This window comes from Paroedura picta, chromosome 6, assembly GCF_049243985.1.
Source record: "Paroedura picta isolate Pp20150507F chromosome 6, Ppicta_v3.0, whole genome shotgun sequence".
Classification (NCBI taxonomy): Eukaryota; Metazoa; Chordata; class Lepidosauria; order Squamata; family Gekkonidae; genus Paroedura; species Paroedura picta.
This window is the reverse complement of record NC_135374.1, coordinates 123,076,202-123,092,585: the sequence shown is the minus strand read 5'-3', so window position 1 is coordinate 123,092,585 and position 16,384 is coordinate 123,076,202. Positions and strand designations below refer to the sequence as shown.

At 49.1% G+C, this 16,384-nt stretch overlaps 1 protein-coding gene across 3 annotated transcripts in view; it reads left to right on the top strand.

Moving 5' to 3' along the window:
- DGKH (diacylglycerol kinase eta) overlaps window positions 1–16,384 on the top strand; it is a 115,531-nt gene that overhangs the window by 49,343 nt on the left and 49,804 nt on the right. For all 3 annotated transcript variants that reach the window (XM_077344072.1, XM_077344073.1, XM_077344071.1), the window contains exons 6-9: window positions 1,178–1,284; window positions 2,474–2,599; window positions 9,192–9,294; window positions 15,034–15,196. In XM_077344072.1, the coding sequence (XP_077200187.1) occupies window positions 1,178–1,284; window positions 2,474–2,599; window positions 9,192–9,294; window positions 15,034–15,196 (499 nt within the window). The remainder of the gene's footprint in view (window positions 1–1,177; window positions 1,285–2,473; window positions 2,600–9,191; window positions 9,295–15,033; window positions 15,197–16,384) is intronic.

Below are 16,384 nucleotides of genomic sequence, written 5' to 3'. Positions count from 1 at the left end.
TCCAGAACTGCACACAGTACTCCAAGTGTGGTCTGACCAGTGCCGTATACAATGAGACTATGACATCTTGTGATTTTGATGTGATGCCTCTGTTGATACAGCCCAAAATGGCATTTGCCTTTTTTACCGCTGCATCACACTGCCTGCTCATGTTTAGTTTACAATCCACAATTACCCCAAGGTCTCGTTCACACACAGTGCTACCTAGAAGCGTATCCCCCATCCAGTAGGCATGCTTTTCATTTTTCTGACCCAGATGCAGAACTTTACACTTATCTTTATTAAATTGCATCTTGTTCTCATTTGCCCATTTGTCCATTGTGTTCAGATCTCGTTGAACTCTGTCTCTATCTTCCGGAGTATTTGCCAGTCCTCCCAATTTGGTGTCATCTGCAAACTTGATGAGTAGTCCCTCCACCCCCTCATCTAGATCATTAATAAATATGTTAAAAAGTACCGGGCTTCTCTCCAGGCTAAACAGACCAAGCTCCACCAACCTTTTCTCCATGCTGGAATAGTGTCTGCATCCCCAACCCTTCCCTTAGTATTCAGGTCTGGGAAAGTTCTCTTCACTTGCTTCTGGTAGCGTCTTTGTCCTTCTGCCTTCTCAGTGCTTGTGGTCTCCTCCTTGATCTGATGCTGTCCAGCTCCTCAGCAACAGCTCCTGAAGATCCTGTCCTGAGGCATGGGTCCTGCCCCCTTGTTTGACAACCTCTCACTTCTGTCTTGAGACCTGGCAGTCATCCCTCTCCACATACCACAGCCTCCTGGGTTAGCAACCCTTGCCCAGACCATCCCCACTGGTTATTCTGCCCATTTCTCTTCAGCTTCCTGTCACCCTCTGGGCATCTCCCTCATGCCACATGCAGCTACTTTGGCTCCCTAGGGCACTGGGGGGGGGGTGGCGGCGGTTGAGGTGGGCCTTTAAATGCAGGTGGGCCAGCCAGCCTTCTTTATGCTAGCCCATCTTTCTCCACCTCAAGATGGATGTTCTCGCCATGGGAGTGAGGTGCTTGGGCTAGAGGTGGGTAGATGCATGAGGAATAACCATTCCCTCTCGCACACACGCACATACATTATTTGATCTGCATTTGGTCAGACTTCTGAAAGATGTGAATGTGCCAAAGCTATTGCCAAGGAATGTCTCAGTAAGCAATACGTGTTTGTTTTCTTCTAGTGTGCAAATTTAAGGCCCATAAAAGATGTGCCGTTAGGGCAGTGAACAACTGCAAATGGACAACTCTGACTTCAATTGGAAAAGATATCATTGAGGATGAAGATGGTGTAAGTATTTCCCAGCAGTCTGGCAGACCACAGGCCTCGTCTTTAGTTGCTAAGCCCTGCCAACACTGCCTTGTCCAGCGGCTTCTTTCCCATCTGCAAGACACAGCAGGTGGCCCCATGGCTACCCAGCAGCCCGGCTTTGTCCTGCAGAGGAGGAGTGGGAGTTGGTCTTAGGTGCTCATAGCCTACACTGACCTTTCACTGTTCTTCCATCTTGGGAGCCCAGGCAGTGCAGAAAGGGCTCTTCACTCCCGGTGGCTCCCTGCAGAGCTCTGGCTCAGTGGAAAGAAGGCCAGCTACTCAGGTAGATGGTGGGGGCGTTAGAAGTCTCACAGCCTCCCTACAGACACGTGCTGACAAGTCACAGGGCCGACTGTTAGGAACCCCGATTCATGCCTGTTTCGTTTCGTTTCCTCAAGCCTGGCAAGGCCGGGTGTTGCAAAACTGTAAATCTGTCCTCAGGCTCCACGACTTCCCTACTTTCCCAGCGGGGTGTCTTCTTCCTTTTGCTTTATCAAATTCTTCCTGCAACCTTGCATAGACAGCACAGACTCAACATAAATGTAGCAGTAGAGATTAAACTTTGGCCATCTGGCAGCCTGTGAACTCTGGCACCTCTGGTGCCCTCCACTCTCCCACCAAAATGCCTATGTATCCCCCTCCCTTATCGAGAGGACCCTATATCTGTTCTGAAGTATCTATTGTTCCTTGTTACTGCCAAGATCTTTGCTTAGGAGATCTTGGCTCGCTCTAGCAATTCTGTAGATTCTGTTTAATAAAGTTCTTCCTTGGATTTTCAACTGCCTGTTGGATCTCGGATGTGTCTTCCTCGCGGACTCTATGGGCTGGGCTCAGCTCGATTCCTGACACTGACTAGGAGCATGTGATGACTCCCCAGAGCTGATTCAAAGGCCTTCTCTTTTCTGTGTGCAGTTGAAAAGTTGAGGAACTGACACTTTCCTCCCCCAGGTGTCCTGCTCTAGTGAAAATGGAATTGGGATGTTGAGGGAGCATGGCCAGCATGGGACCTGGGTCCATCCTCCCTCTGGTGCATGGCTCTGCTGGAGGAGCAACCTGTTGGATGTGAGGGGCTGCTGCCAAAAGAGAAGGTGGCAGAAATTATTTGTGAGGTGGCGAGGAGGAACCCTGTGAGTTTGGAAGAAAGTTGACTGCAACCCCTTCCCTGCAGGTCGCCATGCCTCACCAGTGGCTGGAAGGAAACCTGCCCGTCAGTGCCAGATGTGCAGTGTGTGACAAGACCTGTGGCAGTGTGCTACGGCTGCAAGACTGGAAATGCCTCTGGTGTAAAATTATGGTAGGTTCAGATGGGCTATGATGTTCCCTGAGCCTGCTTTGCTTTTAAAACTCTCTCTCTCTCTCTCCCTCTCTCTCTCCCTCTCTCTCTCTCTCTCTCTCTCTCTCTCTTTCTCTCTCTCTCTCTCTCTCTCTCTCACACACACACACATACACACACACACACACACACACACTTTTTGTTTGGACCTCTTTAGTCGTAAAAAGTTCTCCTCCTCTATTAATCAGTTGATTCTCAGTTGAACCAAGACTAAGTTTTGAGCTTTTGAACAGTGGAGCTTCTTGGGTCACCTCCTTATTTTAAACTTTATTTTCCACATTAATTGCTTCAAGTTTGTTTCGTGCCCCCTGCTTTCTTCTGAAATATAATTTGATTTTTTATCTATCTTTTTCAGGAACAACTTTTGGTTGTGGATAAATTTCTTAACATGGCTATTCAAAAATGACATATTGAACTCCTCTTCCCTCCCCCCCCATTTACCTGAGGGCTGTGAGTTAGAAAGCGTAACCATCAAGTGTCCCCTATCAGTGGGTTGGGGCTTCCCAGGTGTGTGGTGGCCCCTTGGTCTCCCCTTGTGCTTTCTCACCTACACATCCGGGGGCTGTGGGGACATTCTAGAGCTACCTGTGGGGCGCAAGTGCCTCGGGAGAGCAGAGTTCTGATTGTCTGCATGTGTGGGGGGGGGGGGCAGGGCCAAGGGCCTCCTTGCTCAGCGGCTGCTGCTGCTTCTGCTATGGTCAAAAGCCATGAGCACTGCTCTATGTGTTTAGGAATGTATTTATTCTTTTGTTACTTCTCCAGTGACTAAGGGCCGGTGGGACTAGTGTGTGTCTTCTTGCTTCATACCTACTTGCCCACTGGCATAAGGCAAGGGCAGGTCTCAAAATCACAGGGACTGTGGCAGCTCACTGATGCGTCCTTGGCAAGGTGGAGAATGACCAATGTCATTCATTGGCTTTTTCTGTTCCCTGTTAGGTGTGGTATCTGCAAGCGGGGGATGGGGGGACCGCCTTGCAAACACTTTGTGAGTCTGCCTCTTTTTTGGCCTCGTCCTTGGTGCCCAGCCTGCAGTACTTATTGTTGTTGCATTATTGAGGTAATTCCCAGGTCTGAGCCATCAGCTCTTAGGTCTGATGTTTTCCATCTGTAAGATCACCCTATCGCATTGGAGAGTATGACAGCGTGAGGGTTTCAGTAGCAGATCTCCACGTGCTAGTAGAGGTATTTATTTATTAATTAGATTTTTAGCCCGCCACTCTCCGCAGAGTCAGGAGGAAGCAAATGAAGCCCTGTGTACGCCTTCCCTCTGCTTTCCTCTGAAACTCAGAATAATGCACAAATATAGTCCACAAATATAGTCCCAGCACTGGAGAAGAGCCTAATGCTGGGAGCGATCGAGGGCAAAAGAAGAAGGGGCCGACAGAGAATGAGGTGGCTGGATGGAGTCACTGAAGCAGTCGGTGCAAGCTTAAATGGACTCCGGGGAACGGTAGAGGACAGGAAGGCCTGGAGGATCACAGTCCATGGGGTCGCAGTTGTCCATGGGGACACTTGCTGCCCTTTGCTGTCACTCTTGGCCTCTTGTCTGAGCACCACAACAGTCTTATTCATCTTGATGGTCTCAGAAATACTATGGGGGGGGGTTGATATGAGCTTCTGCAACTCTTCTAGTAGTCATCTTAATACTTCCATGAGAATATCCAATTTGAATTCTGGCCAAACAAATCTATATACAATAAAATCAAAGTTGTAGAAGGACGACTCTTTCCCTACCTGTATGGCCCTCATTCGACCATGGATGGCCAATTAGGTAGGGATGCCCCGGCTGCAGCCACCTCCCCCACCTTAAACCTGGAAGAAGAGCCATCTGCTCTGCTGGCCCACCTCCCGAAGGTAAGCCAGACAGAGTGGGGTGGCTGGGAAAGAGAGAGAGGCTGGGCTGCAGGCCACCCCCAAGTAGTCCAGTGCAGCCTCTAAGGCTGCCCTCCTGCCCGAGATCCTGGGGGTGGGAGGTCAGGAGATGGCTGCCTGATGGCAGGATGGGGCCAACAGTGGCCTGGAGAGGATACTGTGTGGCCTGCCCAACTTTGGGGAGAGGGTCTGTGCCAGCCACTGGAGGAGCCTGGGACAACAGGGAGGCGGGGAGGGGGAAGGATCCAGGCTGCAAAAGCCGCATTCTGTATATCAAGAATTGCTGGCCTTTCACACCTTCCTTCCCCATCATCCCTGGAGCCTGGGACAACAGGGAGCCACGAGGGAGAGGGAGGAAGAATCCAGGGTCCAATCCTGTGTGGCAACACTTTGTGGCCTGTTGTGTCTTCCTTTCCTGCCTTCTCCCTTTCTTCCTCCCTTTCTCTTTTTCCTATCTGTTTTCAGTCCATCTTCCTCCCTCCCTCTTTGTCTTTCTTTCTTTCTTTCTTTCTTTCTTTCTTTCTTTCTTTCTTTCTTTCTTTCTTTCTTTCTTTCTTTCTTTCTTTCTTTCTTTCTTTCTTTCTTTCTTTCTTTCTCCCTCCATCCCTTTTTCCTTCCTTCCTTCCTTCCTTCCTTGCCTAGCGCCTGGTACATTCCTAGTGAAATTGAAATATTTTCCCATTTTGATAATATTTCTTACATTCTAGCCTCCAGTTATGAGTTAAAAGTTTGGTGGGGGAGGGCTTAGTGTTCATGTGGTTGTAATTTTTCCTTTTTCAAATAAAGGTACATCTACTCCCAGCTGTGGTTCAGCAGATTTTGAACCTCTGGTCCTAGAGTTGGCAACATCTGCTATGCATGTGTGAGCAAGCTGTATGGGCTTTATTATCTGTCTATGCTGTGCATGTGTGCTATTCCCGATCAGGCAAGCGACAGACTGATTTAGTTGAGAATAACCATCTGTAAGAGACTTAAAGTATCAATCAGCACAGGAGCTGTCCAGGGTGCTAGCCTTCTGGGCATGACTCCAGACTCCAGACATGCCAGTGAGGGGGAGCTCACAACCTCCTTAGGCAGCTCATTCCACTGCTAAACTACTTGGACTATGAAATCCCCCCCCCCCAAATATCTAACCAATATTGTTCGATTATATTATTGGCCTTACATACATAGCGGGTGTTTGTTTTTGGTCACCCAAGGTAAGCATTTTCACGTACCTTCCAGTTTTCATTCCTCCAAACCATCGAAACTCTGGTTGGAAAGGAGGATGACAATTCAGAGAATCAAGATGCAGCCTTCCATTTTATAATAAAAGCCAAAAACAGAGACTCAAGTTCCCCTAAAAGTCAGCCTCTGCATGACTTTCAGAAAACTGCTTTGACCACATAATAGGAGGTCGACTGATGTAGTTAGCAGATGTTGGGTCCAGCACAAGGAGGGATTGCTGGAGGACTCCCAGCCCCTTTCTTCAGGATCCAAAGCATAAGTGCGCTCTGAAGAATGGTCTGTTGATCAAAGCCATCCTGCTTGTTGGACATCTGAGTGATTCAGCCTGTCCTAGAGGATCAGAGGAACCTTGGCACTTATCCTGTTCTTAGTTCCAAAGAGGAATGATGATGGGAGTTTCACTCTTGAACTGAAAAGGTTAGAACAAACAGTCTCTTCTATCCTGTAACACTTCCTGGTATCAGTTGTTCTGTTTGAGACCCATTTGCACGTGCTGATCTGAGGCCCTCTCAGATGGGACTTGAGGTTTGCCTGTGACAACCAGCACTGTCACCACAGGGCCCCTCTGTTTGGGTTTGTTCTATGGGTCCTGGCTCTTCATGGGAGGTCATTCCTGGATCCAGGGAGTGTCCTTTTTTCTTTCTCTGGTCGATCTCCCATAAGGAGCACTTTCCAGCTGTGAAGGACATCCAGCCCCTGGGAAGGTGCTTCATGGTAAGCCAGGATAAGTGCAGTTTGACTCCATCTCGGGGAGTTCTACGTGTTAATAAACTTAGCAGCAGACAAGGCCTCTGTGCTGCCAGAGGGGCGGATCAAGATCAGGTCGGCAGTACAACAGGAATCAAACATGACGCTCCTGGCAACATGCTTGGTTTGTTGCTACCTGGCCAGGATGCACTTTGTGAGGTGTGCTCCCACACATGTCCTTTCAAAATCTTGAGTCCTTCCAGAGCATCTTTCCAAGAGGAAGGCTAAGCTTCTTTCCCCGTCACTGTCCTTGTGGTGGCAAGACCTCCTGGCTGGGTGCATCCTTCCAGGCTCCTAGGAAGGCTTTCGAACCTTTGAATCTCAAAGAGGATAAATTTAAGCTCAGATGCCAGTTTCCTATGTTGGGGGTTCCTCACAGGAGAAGGCAGCCTAGGGCACCTAGTTCCAGGAGAAGGCAACACAGAGTGGTGGGACAAGGATATAAGTGCTACAGACAATAGGTTTGACAAAGCATGTGCTAATGGCCATGAGGTCTGGGTACCTCAGCTGGGAAGCATACTTCTGTCCTTTGGTCGGCAGTGCACCTCATGCGTATTTAGTTAGTACATCCAGCTGGAGTGGACAGTAGGGCAGCATACTAGCTCAACAGTTGGGGCAGTTGGGTGCAGAACAATTTGATGTTTTCAGCAGGTTTTTTAAATCATGCTTTGGTAAGGAACTAGAACCACTCTCAGCTAAAGCTGGAGAGGTCTTCATTTTGTAGAAAAGTTTTTGGGTTTTTTTTTAAGGTGCTGAGCACTAGTGCCCTTAAGAGGCAAGAAGTAGCTATCTCAGCCATCAGGGGGTTCAGGAGAGGGAAGCACGTGTCTCAGCATCTACACGTGAGAAGGTCTCTTACCACAGCAGTGGTAAATCCTCTGTGGGTCTACCTATTTTCCTTACCTGGAGGCTTAACACTGTGTTGGGGGTTCTGATTAGAGCTTTCTTTGAGCCATGGCCATTTGCCTATTCAAGGGACTTACTTAAATAACTAGGGACAAAGCCCATTGCATTCAGGAATGCAGTGGGTGCTAGATTGGGGGGGCGGGTGAGGTGGGAGAACTCTGCAGATGGCCTCTCCCTCCCCCCAGGACCTGCAAAGGCTGCAGGCTGGAGGCCTCCAGAAAGGAAACTCACCTGCAGGGGCAGCTCTCACGTGGAATCTGCAGCCTCCGAGCCTCAGAAGGAAGTGGAAGGAGGAGGGGGTGGTCAGGGGCTGGCTGCTGGACAGACAGGCAAGCCAATTGGAGGAGGAGGCACTCAGGGGCGGGACAGCTGCCCTTAAGCCATGAGACCAGCTCCTCCTCCTAGGCCTTACCAGAAATATTAAGTGGAACAGATAATAATAACAATAACAAAACAATAGCACCACCTTTCCTGGTCTGTATTATTATAGCTAGAGGGGTGTTGGAGACTGAGGAGTTGCTTATAAATAAGCAGGTGTGGCTTTCACAATGACACTGTGCTCCAGCTCTCATTTCTAAGGTCAAATCTGTCTTGCATAGAGAGAGGCACAAATTCTTCTTTTTGTTCTATCCCCAAACACCCTCTAGAGAGGGAATGGCACTCTTCTAATGCCAAGAGGACCTTGCGTTGTTATAAGAAGGGAACCACATCGTTATGCTAGCTGGACTGTGCCGGTTTCCTTTGGAAATAACATCTTGACCTCCACCATTATTGGGTGCATCAGAGGTTGCATCATTTGGCCTACAAGGCAGGGGGGAGAGTCCCCAGGGGGCAATGTCTGCCGATCCTTTGAGACGAGCGGTCATCTCAGTGGCATATAGGTCCTTTCCTCTTTGGAAACATTGGGCAGAGCAGCCACTTGGAGGTCACTGCACTCTTTTCAGTTGGAATTGATAAGATGACAACTGCTAAGTCAGCTTTTCAGAGTGGAGGTTTTTTTTGAGGCAGGCTGTCTCAGTCCCTTGTGGGATCTCAGTCCCTGCTTTGTGATGTCCCAGTGCTCAGAACTGCCCTGCAGAGGACCCCTGGAGAATGGAAGGTTTGTTTCACTTACCGTGAATCTTCCTTTTCTGTGGTCCGAAAGCAGAACATTTCCCCCCACCCTTATGTATTTTGGTTCATGGGATCACTGGCTTCTGGGGCTGGGTTGCTCTCCAGCACAGCTATCCCTTCATTTTGAAGGAGATTTTTCCCGTGTCTGCATTCTGTGAAAAGGTTTTGCAGTCTTTGTAGAAGTTGTCAACATGATGGTTTTCTCCGTCATTGGAAGTTAGCACAAGCGTGGTGATGGTGCTTAGTTTCCTCCACTGATACTGCTTCTAGACAGAACTGGGGCAACTGGGAGAAGCACCTCCCCCTAGTGGAGTCACAAGAGTTGGCCCCCCTGCCTACAAGGAGGAGGAGCTAATTCCCAATGGTCAGGACTGCCCTGCTTTTGGACCACGGAGAAGGAAGATTCACGGTAAGTGAAACAAATCTTCCATCCTTTTGGGATGTTGCAGTCCCAGGCAGGCAGACTGAAAAGCCCAAAGTCTTTCCCCCCTGTGGGCTGCCATATCTTTTGTTGACTGAGACAGATGTCACATGGACCTTCTGGGGCTTGGTCACTTCAGCAAGTGCAGAGCTTTGTCGTTATCCTTGGAAAATATTGAGTCACAGTATCCGGGCTTCTAACTTTTGCCATGCAATTAGGTTGTCTATTGAGGGATACGTTAATAATCCATGGTTGAATTGTTTCTAGGTGCACACGGCTTGCCGAGATTTGTACCCTCGCAAATGTCCGCTCGGGCAATGTAAAGTGTCCATAATTCCTCCTACAGCACTGAACACCATAGACTCAGATGGTACGTAGGACTTTGAAGATGTTTGCTGTTGTGATGTGGCTGGGGTGTGTTCTACAAGGCAGAGTTCAAGCAGAACTGGGCAGTTTGACCCCTCAGGCGTCCTAATTCAGCCATATTAACGTCTCTGGTTCATGTTGTCTTGTGAACAGTAATGTCAGCTGAATCATTTTCTTTCGTAAGAACTGAACAGGAAGGCATTATTGAATAGAATAAAAGAAATTCAATCCTGCCTGCAGATGTACAGTCTAAGTAAGCATTGGGCTTTGAAGGTGCTTTGGCTGAAAAGATGGAAACAGGAAGATGGAGCTGGCTTTGGATTATAGCATTATGAGGACTGGCATTGACTGGCAGAAATATGTAGACTTGAAGTGTTCAATGAATGTTTTATTGTTTTATCAAATGTTGTTAAATGTTTATTCGTACCTTGGCTTGCTCCAGATATGTAGGGCAGCTAACACAATGTTGAATTGCAAGAAATGCATTGAAACCATAAAGACGTCATTTATTTATTTATTTATTTATTTATTTATTTATTTATTTATTTATTTATTTATTTATTACCCACTGCTCTTGTAAAATGTCTCACGGTGGGTTACAAAATAAACCCCCACACCAATAAAAACATTAAAAACATTAACATTAAACATAGATAACAAGCTCTGGCAGTGAAAAAATCAAGAACTCTTTCTACATCTTAGTGGACAACCATATTTTGTTCCCTCCCCCTTCCCTCGCCAATCATCCTCCACTCCCTCAACACTTCAGGCCTTAGATTTCCTGCAGTGCTGACTGTCGTTCTAATCTGAGAAGGCTCTTAGATCTTCCGTTCCCTGGCCTCCCCCAAAGACCAGGTGGAAGAACCCCTGCGGAAGCGCGAAAACTCCTGCAGGGCCCTCAGATCCACCAGGTTGGGTGAATTTCAGCAATCACCAACAAATTAGTATCCACAGAGCCCAGCGAGGAGCTTGGTGTAGTGGTTAGCAGTGCGGACTTCTAATCTGGTGAGCCAGGTTCGATTCTGGACTCCCCCACATGCAGCCAGCTGGGTGACCTTGGGCTTGCCACAGCACTGATAAAGCTGTCCTGACCAAGCAGGAATATCTGGGCTCTCTCAGTCTCACCCACCTCACAGGGTATCTGTTGTGGGGAGACGAAACGGAAAGTGATTATAAGCCGCTTTGAGACTACTAGAAGCCGCTTTGAGTCTCCTTTGGGTAGAGAAAAGCAGCATAGAAGAACCAACTCTTCTTCTTCTTCAGTAATCTCAGGGCTCTCTCAGCCTCCCCTCCCTCACAGGGTGTCTGTTCTGGGGAGATGAAAGGGAAGGCAATTGTAAGCTGCTTTGAGACTTCTTCGGGTAGAGAAAAGCTGGTCCTAAAGAGGCATGCCTGATCTTGACCTGAGCCAGGGCCTTTTCGGTCCTGGCTCTGACCTGGTGTAATGAGCTCCTGGAAGAGTTGAGGGCCCTGATGGAGCTGAGTTCTGCAGGGTCTGCAAAATGGAGCTCTTCCGCCAGGCTGAGTTCTTTGGTTGAGGACAGAGCCAGGAACAATGGGGGCCCTCCTCAGGCTATGCGGTAACATCCAGCATACCCCAACCTGAGGGGTGCATGGCTGCAGGGATGCGGGGAAAGACTATACTGACAATCTTTTAAATCTTTTTTTAGCTCTGCTGTGATGTTTTGTTGTGGGATGGGGTTTTTATCATGTTTTATGGGGGGAAGGTTTCTAGAGAGCGGCGGGCTAAAATTCTAAGAAATAAATAAATAATAAATAGTTTTGAGGTGGTTCACATTTAAAAAAAAGAACTTCTAGAAAAAGGAGGAGCTTTTGGGGGTAACTAGAACTGGGTATGGAATCACTGATTGGTTCAAAATTGAGAAAGGAGTTTGGCAAGGCTGTATACTGTCGCCTTGCCTATTTAACTTGTATGCGGAGCACATCATGAGAAAGGCGGGATTAGAGGAGTCACAAATTGGGATCAAGATTGCAGGGAGAAATATCAACAACCTCAGATATGCAGATGATACCACTCTAATGGCAGAAAGTGAAGAGGAACTAAAGAGCCTGTTGATGCGGGTGAAGGAGGAGAGTGCAAACGTTGGCTTGAAACTCAGCATCAAGAAAACAAAGATCATGGCATCCGGCCCTCTGAATTCCTGGCAAATAGACGGGGAAGAAATGGAGATAGTGATAGATTTTAATTTCCTGGGCTCCAAGATCAGTGCAGCAAAGAAATTAAAAGACGCTTGCTCCCGGGGAGGAAAGCTATGGCAAATCTAGACAGCATCCTAAAAAGCAGAGACATCACCCTGCCAACAAAAGTGCGTTTCATCAAGGCTATGGTCTTCCCAGTTACAATGTATGGTTGCGAAAGTTGGACCAAAAGGAAGGCTGAAAATGCTAGTGTAAAACTTTGTATGAGGATTTTTTTTTTAAAGTGAAAACATTATTTTGGGAGGATTATATAAGAGTGTCAGGACCCAGCTGCCCTGACTCTCCAGGAGGACTTCCGTCCTGGGAGAAGTGGATGCCCATCAGACGCCCCCTCACCCAACTGCCATGTGACCCTGGCAGCGCCCCCTCAGGCCCCATCTCGTCCCTCCCAGGCATTGAGACTGCCCACCTAGGAGCGCAGGAGAACCAAAGATTTGCCCCACTTACCATGCATCTTCCTTCTCTGTGGCCCAAAGGTGGTGCAGTCTAATTTTTCCGTCTAAGGGTCGACTGGCTTTTCTTGGATCTCCAGCCTCTGGTGCTGAGGTGGCCTCCTGTAATCCTTTGGAGGGAGAGAGGGTTCCCCACGTAGCTGTTGTTGAGGATTGGTTTTCAGTTGTTTGTTGGGGAGAGGGGAATTTCCTTCCCTTGGTACTGCTCCCGGACTGGACTACGGCCTTTGCGAAAAGCCCCTCCCCCAACAAGAATCACAAGAATTCCGTGGCCTGGTCCGTCAAGAGAAGGAGCTTTCTCCTAGGTGTTGAGACGGCCCCACCTCTGGACCACTGAGAAGGAAGAGTCACAGTACGGGAGACAAATGTTCTATTTCCTTTCGGATTGCATTTTTATCATGAACATTTATCATAATTATTTTTAAAAAATAAATTGTGAGGATCCATTTCTCACATCATATTATGTGAAGACATCATAGCTTCTACCCGGTCTTTCGCACCCTCACGCCCACCCAGGTAGGAGGGAAAGGAGAAGGGCAGCCTTGCACTTGAACTGTGACAGTGGCTCAGTAGGATGACTTCTGGTTACATCCAGGTCACCCGTTCAGTCTCCAGCGTTTCCATTGAGAAAAAATCAGGAGGTAACGTGAACGGCTTTAAGCTGAGACCCTAGACCAGGGGTGGGCAAACTGTGGCCCTCCGGATGTCCATGGACTACAATTCCCATGAGCCCCTGCCAGCGAATGCTGGCAGGGGCTCATGGGGATTGTAGCCCATGGGCATCCGGAGGGCCACAGTTTGCCCCCCCTCTGCCCTAGACAACAGCTGCCAGTCAGACAACACTGACCTTCAGAGAGGCAAAGTCTTATTTGAAGAAGAGGAATTGGTTTTTATGCTCCACTTTTCACGACCTGGAGGCGTCTCAAAGCAGCTGACAATCGTCTTCCCTTCCTCTCCCGAGAGATCCCTGAGAGAACTGGGAGTGGGCCAAGGTCACCCAGCTGGCTGCATGTGGAGGGGGAGTGGGGAAGCAAACCCTCTTCTCCAGACTGGAGGCTTCCGTTCTTTAACGACTACACCAAGCTGGTGTGAACACAGCTCCACATGGACGCCCCCAAAAGAGGCCTGTCTTCTTTGAAGGAGGAGCTGGGTACAAACAGAGGCAGCCTAGAAATGCCCTTTGTGTGGTTGCTGTAGGAAACCAGACGGCCTGAGCCACTCTAGGTGGAAGGAGCCAGCAGCCCCTCCGCCCCCAAGGGGAGGGGGTGGGGAGGGGGCCCACGCGAGAGCCCTGGCCAGCTCCTCTGCTGCCTGGGCCCGGCTTCGCCCTCCTTCCTCCACCGTTTGCCTGCTCGCTCTGTCCCTGCCCAGCATCATGGCGGTGGCAGCAGCTGAGGCCAGCAAGAGTGGCAGCAGCAGCAGCAGAGAGTGGAAGTGCAGAGACTTCCTAGGGCAGATTGTATGAGCACCACGGATGCTCAGGTTGCACTCCGTCTTGGCTGTGTGTGTGTTTGTGTGTGCATGTGTGTGTGGGATACGTTTTGCTGGGAAGGGGTTTTGTGTGTGTGTGTGTGTGTGTGTGTGTGTGACATGCATATTCAGGACAGGAAGGCCCCGCCGGTCGTCCTTCTAGTCCTGATCCTGCCTTTCTGGGGGTGCCAGAGTCCTGCCCCTTCCGAAGTACAGGTTGGCCGTATATTTGCTTAAGGATGTCTTCCCATCCAGCATTTCACTAAAGGGAGACGTGACAGAGATGTGTATAACTGTGTGCAGCACATGGACAGTGTAGGCATAACTGTGCTTCCCCATTCATGGGGGGGGGGAGGGGATTCAGTGGATTCAGGCCAGAAGGCCTTTGGTCATCCAGTGCTGAGTTAACTCCTGGATGTCCCTGTCTTGGGCTGTTAGGGAAAGCCAGCGGTTTAGGCTGCTTTAAAAGGAGGAATAAAATGCATGCCATATTTATGAATGCCAGGGTTGGTGGGGGGGTGTGTGAAATGGGAGGGTTCCTCAGCCTCCAGTCCTGGGGGGGCCTCGTGGAACAATGGGGTGATTGCAGCGGGGGCAGGATCCCCGGACAGCCCCCCGAACACTCCTCAGCCTTCTCGAATAGCACTGCTGAAGTCCTTGGCGGGTGTTTTTTGTATTATTGGATTAACAACCCCCCCCCCCCCCCCCGTACAACTCCGCAACGAGGTTTTCATTGTTTCTCAAGCTGCTCCTGAATAATAATCCCCCTAAATTATTTTTTCAGTTGCTTAAAAAGACTCTGAACCCAACATGTGGGCTTGAAACGGGGGGGGGGGGAGAAACACCAGCTGTTACAATAATCTGCTAACTCTCTGCAACGTCAAATGGATGAGGAAAGGTGGCTGAGAGGAGCAGACTGGCCAGGGCAGGTGATGCCGTCCTCCTTCCTTGGCCTCTTGCTCCGAAGAACCTCTTGAGTCACCATAAGTCAGCCACCGTTTGACCACGCTCTCCCCCTGGGCCTCCCGGCATACCAGTCACGGGATGTAACAAGCCCCGGGGGATCTGCGGGCCTTGCGGGAGTTCTTAACGTTCTGCAGGGCCTGCAAAATGGAGCTCTTCCGCCCGGTCGTGGGGTGAGGCCAGGCCGCATGGAAGATCTGGCCCCCTTACAGCGGCAGTAGTATACCCCATCTGGCACGCTCTGTCCTCCCTCCCCCTCGATAGTGGGTTACCAAGGGGTAGAGGAGATATGAACTGAGTTTCCACCACATCTTGTTCTGTTGTCTGGGGATTTAAGTATGATATGTTTATATGTTTTATTGTATGTTTTTATTGGGGTTTTATATGTCTGTAACTCGCCTTGAGCCTCCGGGGAGAGGCGAGGAATAAATCTAATTGATGATGATTATGATGATGATGATTATTATGATGATGATGATGAGGAGGAGGAGGAGGAGGAGGATGTTTTTAAGGGGAACATTTGAATTCACTTCCTAGATTGGGTGTTACTTTCTTGGCCAAGTGAAGCATTGCAGCGGAGTGGAGGAGAGAGAGAACCTCTCCGCCTTATCAATAATGTTGCATCCCTTTCTTTACAGGGTTCTGGAAAGCCACGTGCCCACCATCCTGTGCCAGCCCTCTCTTGGTTTTTGTGAACTCAAAGAGTGGAGACAATCAGGGAGTCAAATTTCTCCGACGATTCAAGCAGTCCCTAAATCCAGCTCAGGTCTTTGATTTAATGAACGGGGGACCTCATTTAGGGTAAGGAGACTTTGCTTTCCGTCAGCTGTGATTATTTTTAATGGGTTCAAGTGGGTCTCCATGTTGGTCTGAAGTAGCACAACATGCACTCGGAAGCTCCCGCCTTGAATAAATCTTTGTTGGTCTTAAAAGTGCTACTGGACTCCGATTCTGTTATTTTTAATGGGTTCAGTTAGAGTGATTGCAGTGTCAGCACTATTCAATTCTACTTTATTCCGTAGGATTTGGGGCACAGTCATGGAAGGGAGTGCCTCATGTCCATCGCTGCCTCCTGGGCCAGCAGTCTTGCCACCTGGTCCCAAGGTGGGGTAGTGCAGGAGTCTGGCACTAGTAGCAACTCTCCACCTAAACCTGATTTTGAGTATAAGGTGGCAGGAGTGTGTGTTTCTCCCTTATTGTTGCGTTTGCTAGGATGGTTTAGGGCCAGTTCACACGCAACCTTTTCCAGCCATGCTTGGCTCCATATCCCTGTTGAGTGGGGTTGACCAACAGGCTTGGAGAGAACTGAGTCGAAATGGGCCGTTGAAGCTCTTCAGGGCTTGGAGGCAAATGCCATCACCTTTCAAACGGAAGACCTTTAAGCCTCTCTGCAAGGGAAATGGCTTCCCCCCCTTTAGATAGCTGGCCACCCTGCGAATGAGAGTAGGTGGCACAAAATGTGCTATCGAGACTGTTTTTGTGGCAAGAAGGGATTGGTTGCGGCGGCTGCATAGCACGGACCAGACTGCGCATTCTTGGGTTATTACTTCTTGGGAACGTCCAGTTAAGATTTCCAGCCTGCCGTTTCAAGATGCTCCCTGGAGTGAACGTCGGAGCCTCTCCTTGCTCCGCTGGCCTCCCCTGGGAGCTGACAGTGCCCTTCCTTCTTGTCTAGCTTGCCCATTCCTTGGGAGAGCCGATGGGGCCCCAGACGGTCAGCTGGAGAGCAGGGTGGCTGCCACAAATGCCAAGGCTGGTGCCCTTCTCACTGAGCATTTTGGAGTGCTTCTAAACTGTTAAGATTCTGTCTTTTGGAAAAATAATACATTTTGGAAATATTTTTAATTTTTAAAGGGAGGCATTTTGAGGTGTGTCTGTCATTTCCTATCAGCTCCCAGTTCCCTTTTGTCTTCATCGTTCCCTTAATTCTCAGGACTTGCTTTTTCTTTATCACCCGAGAAACACACTCTGCGGTCCAAATCTAAATGA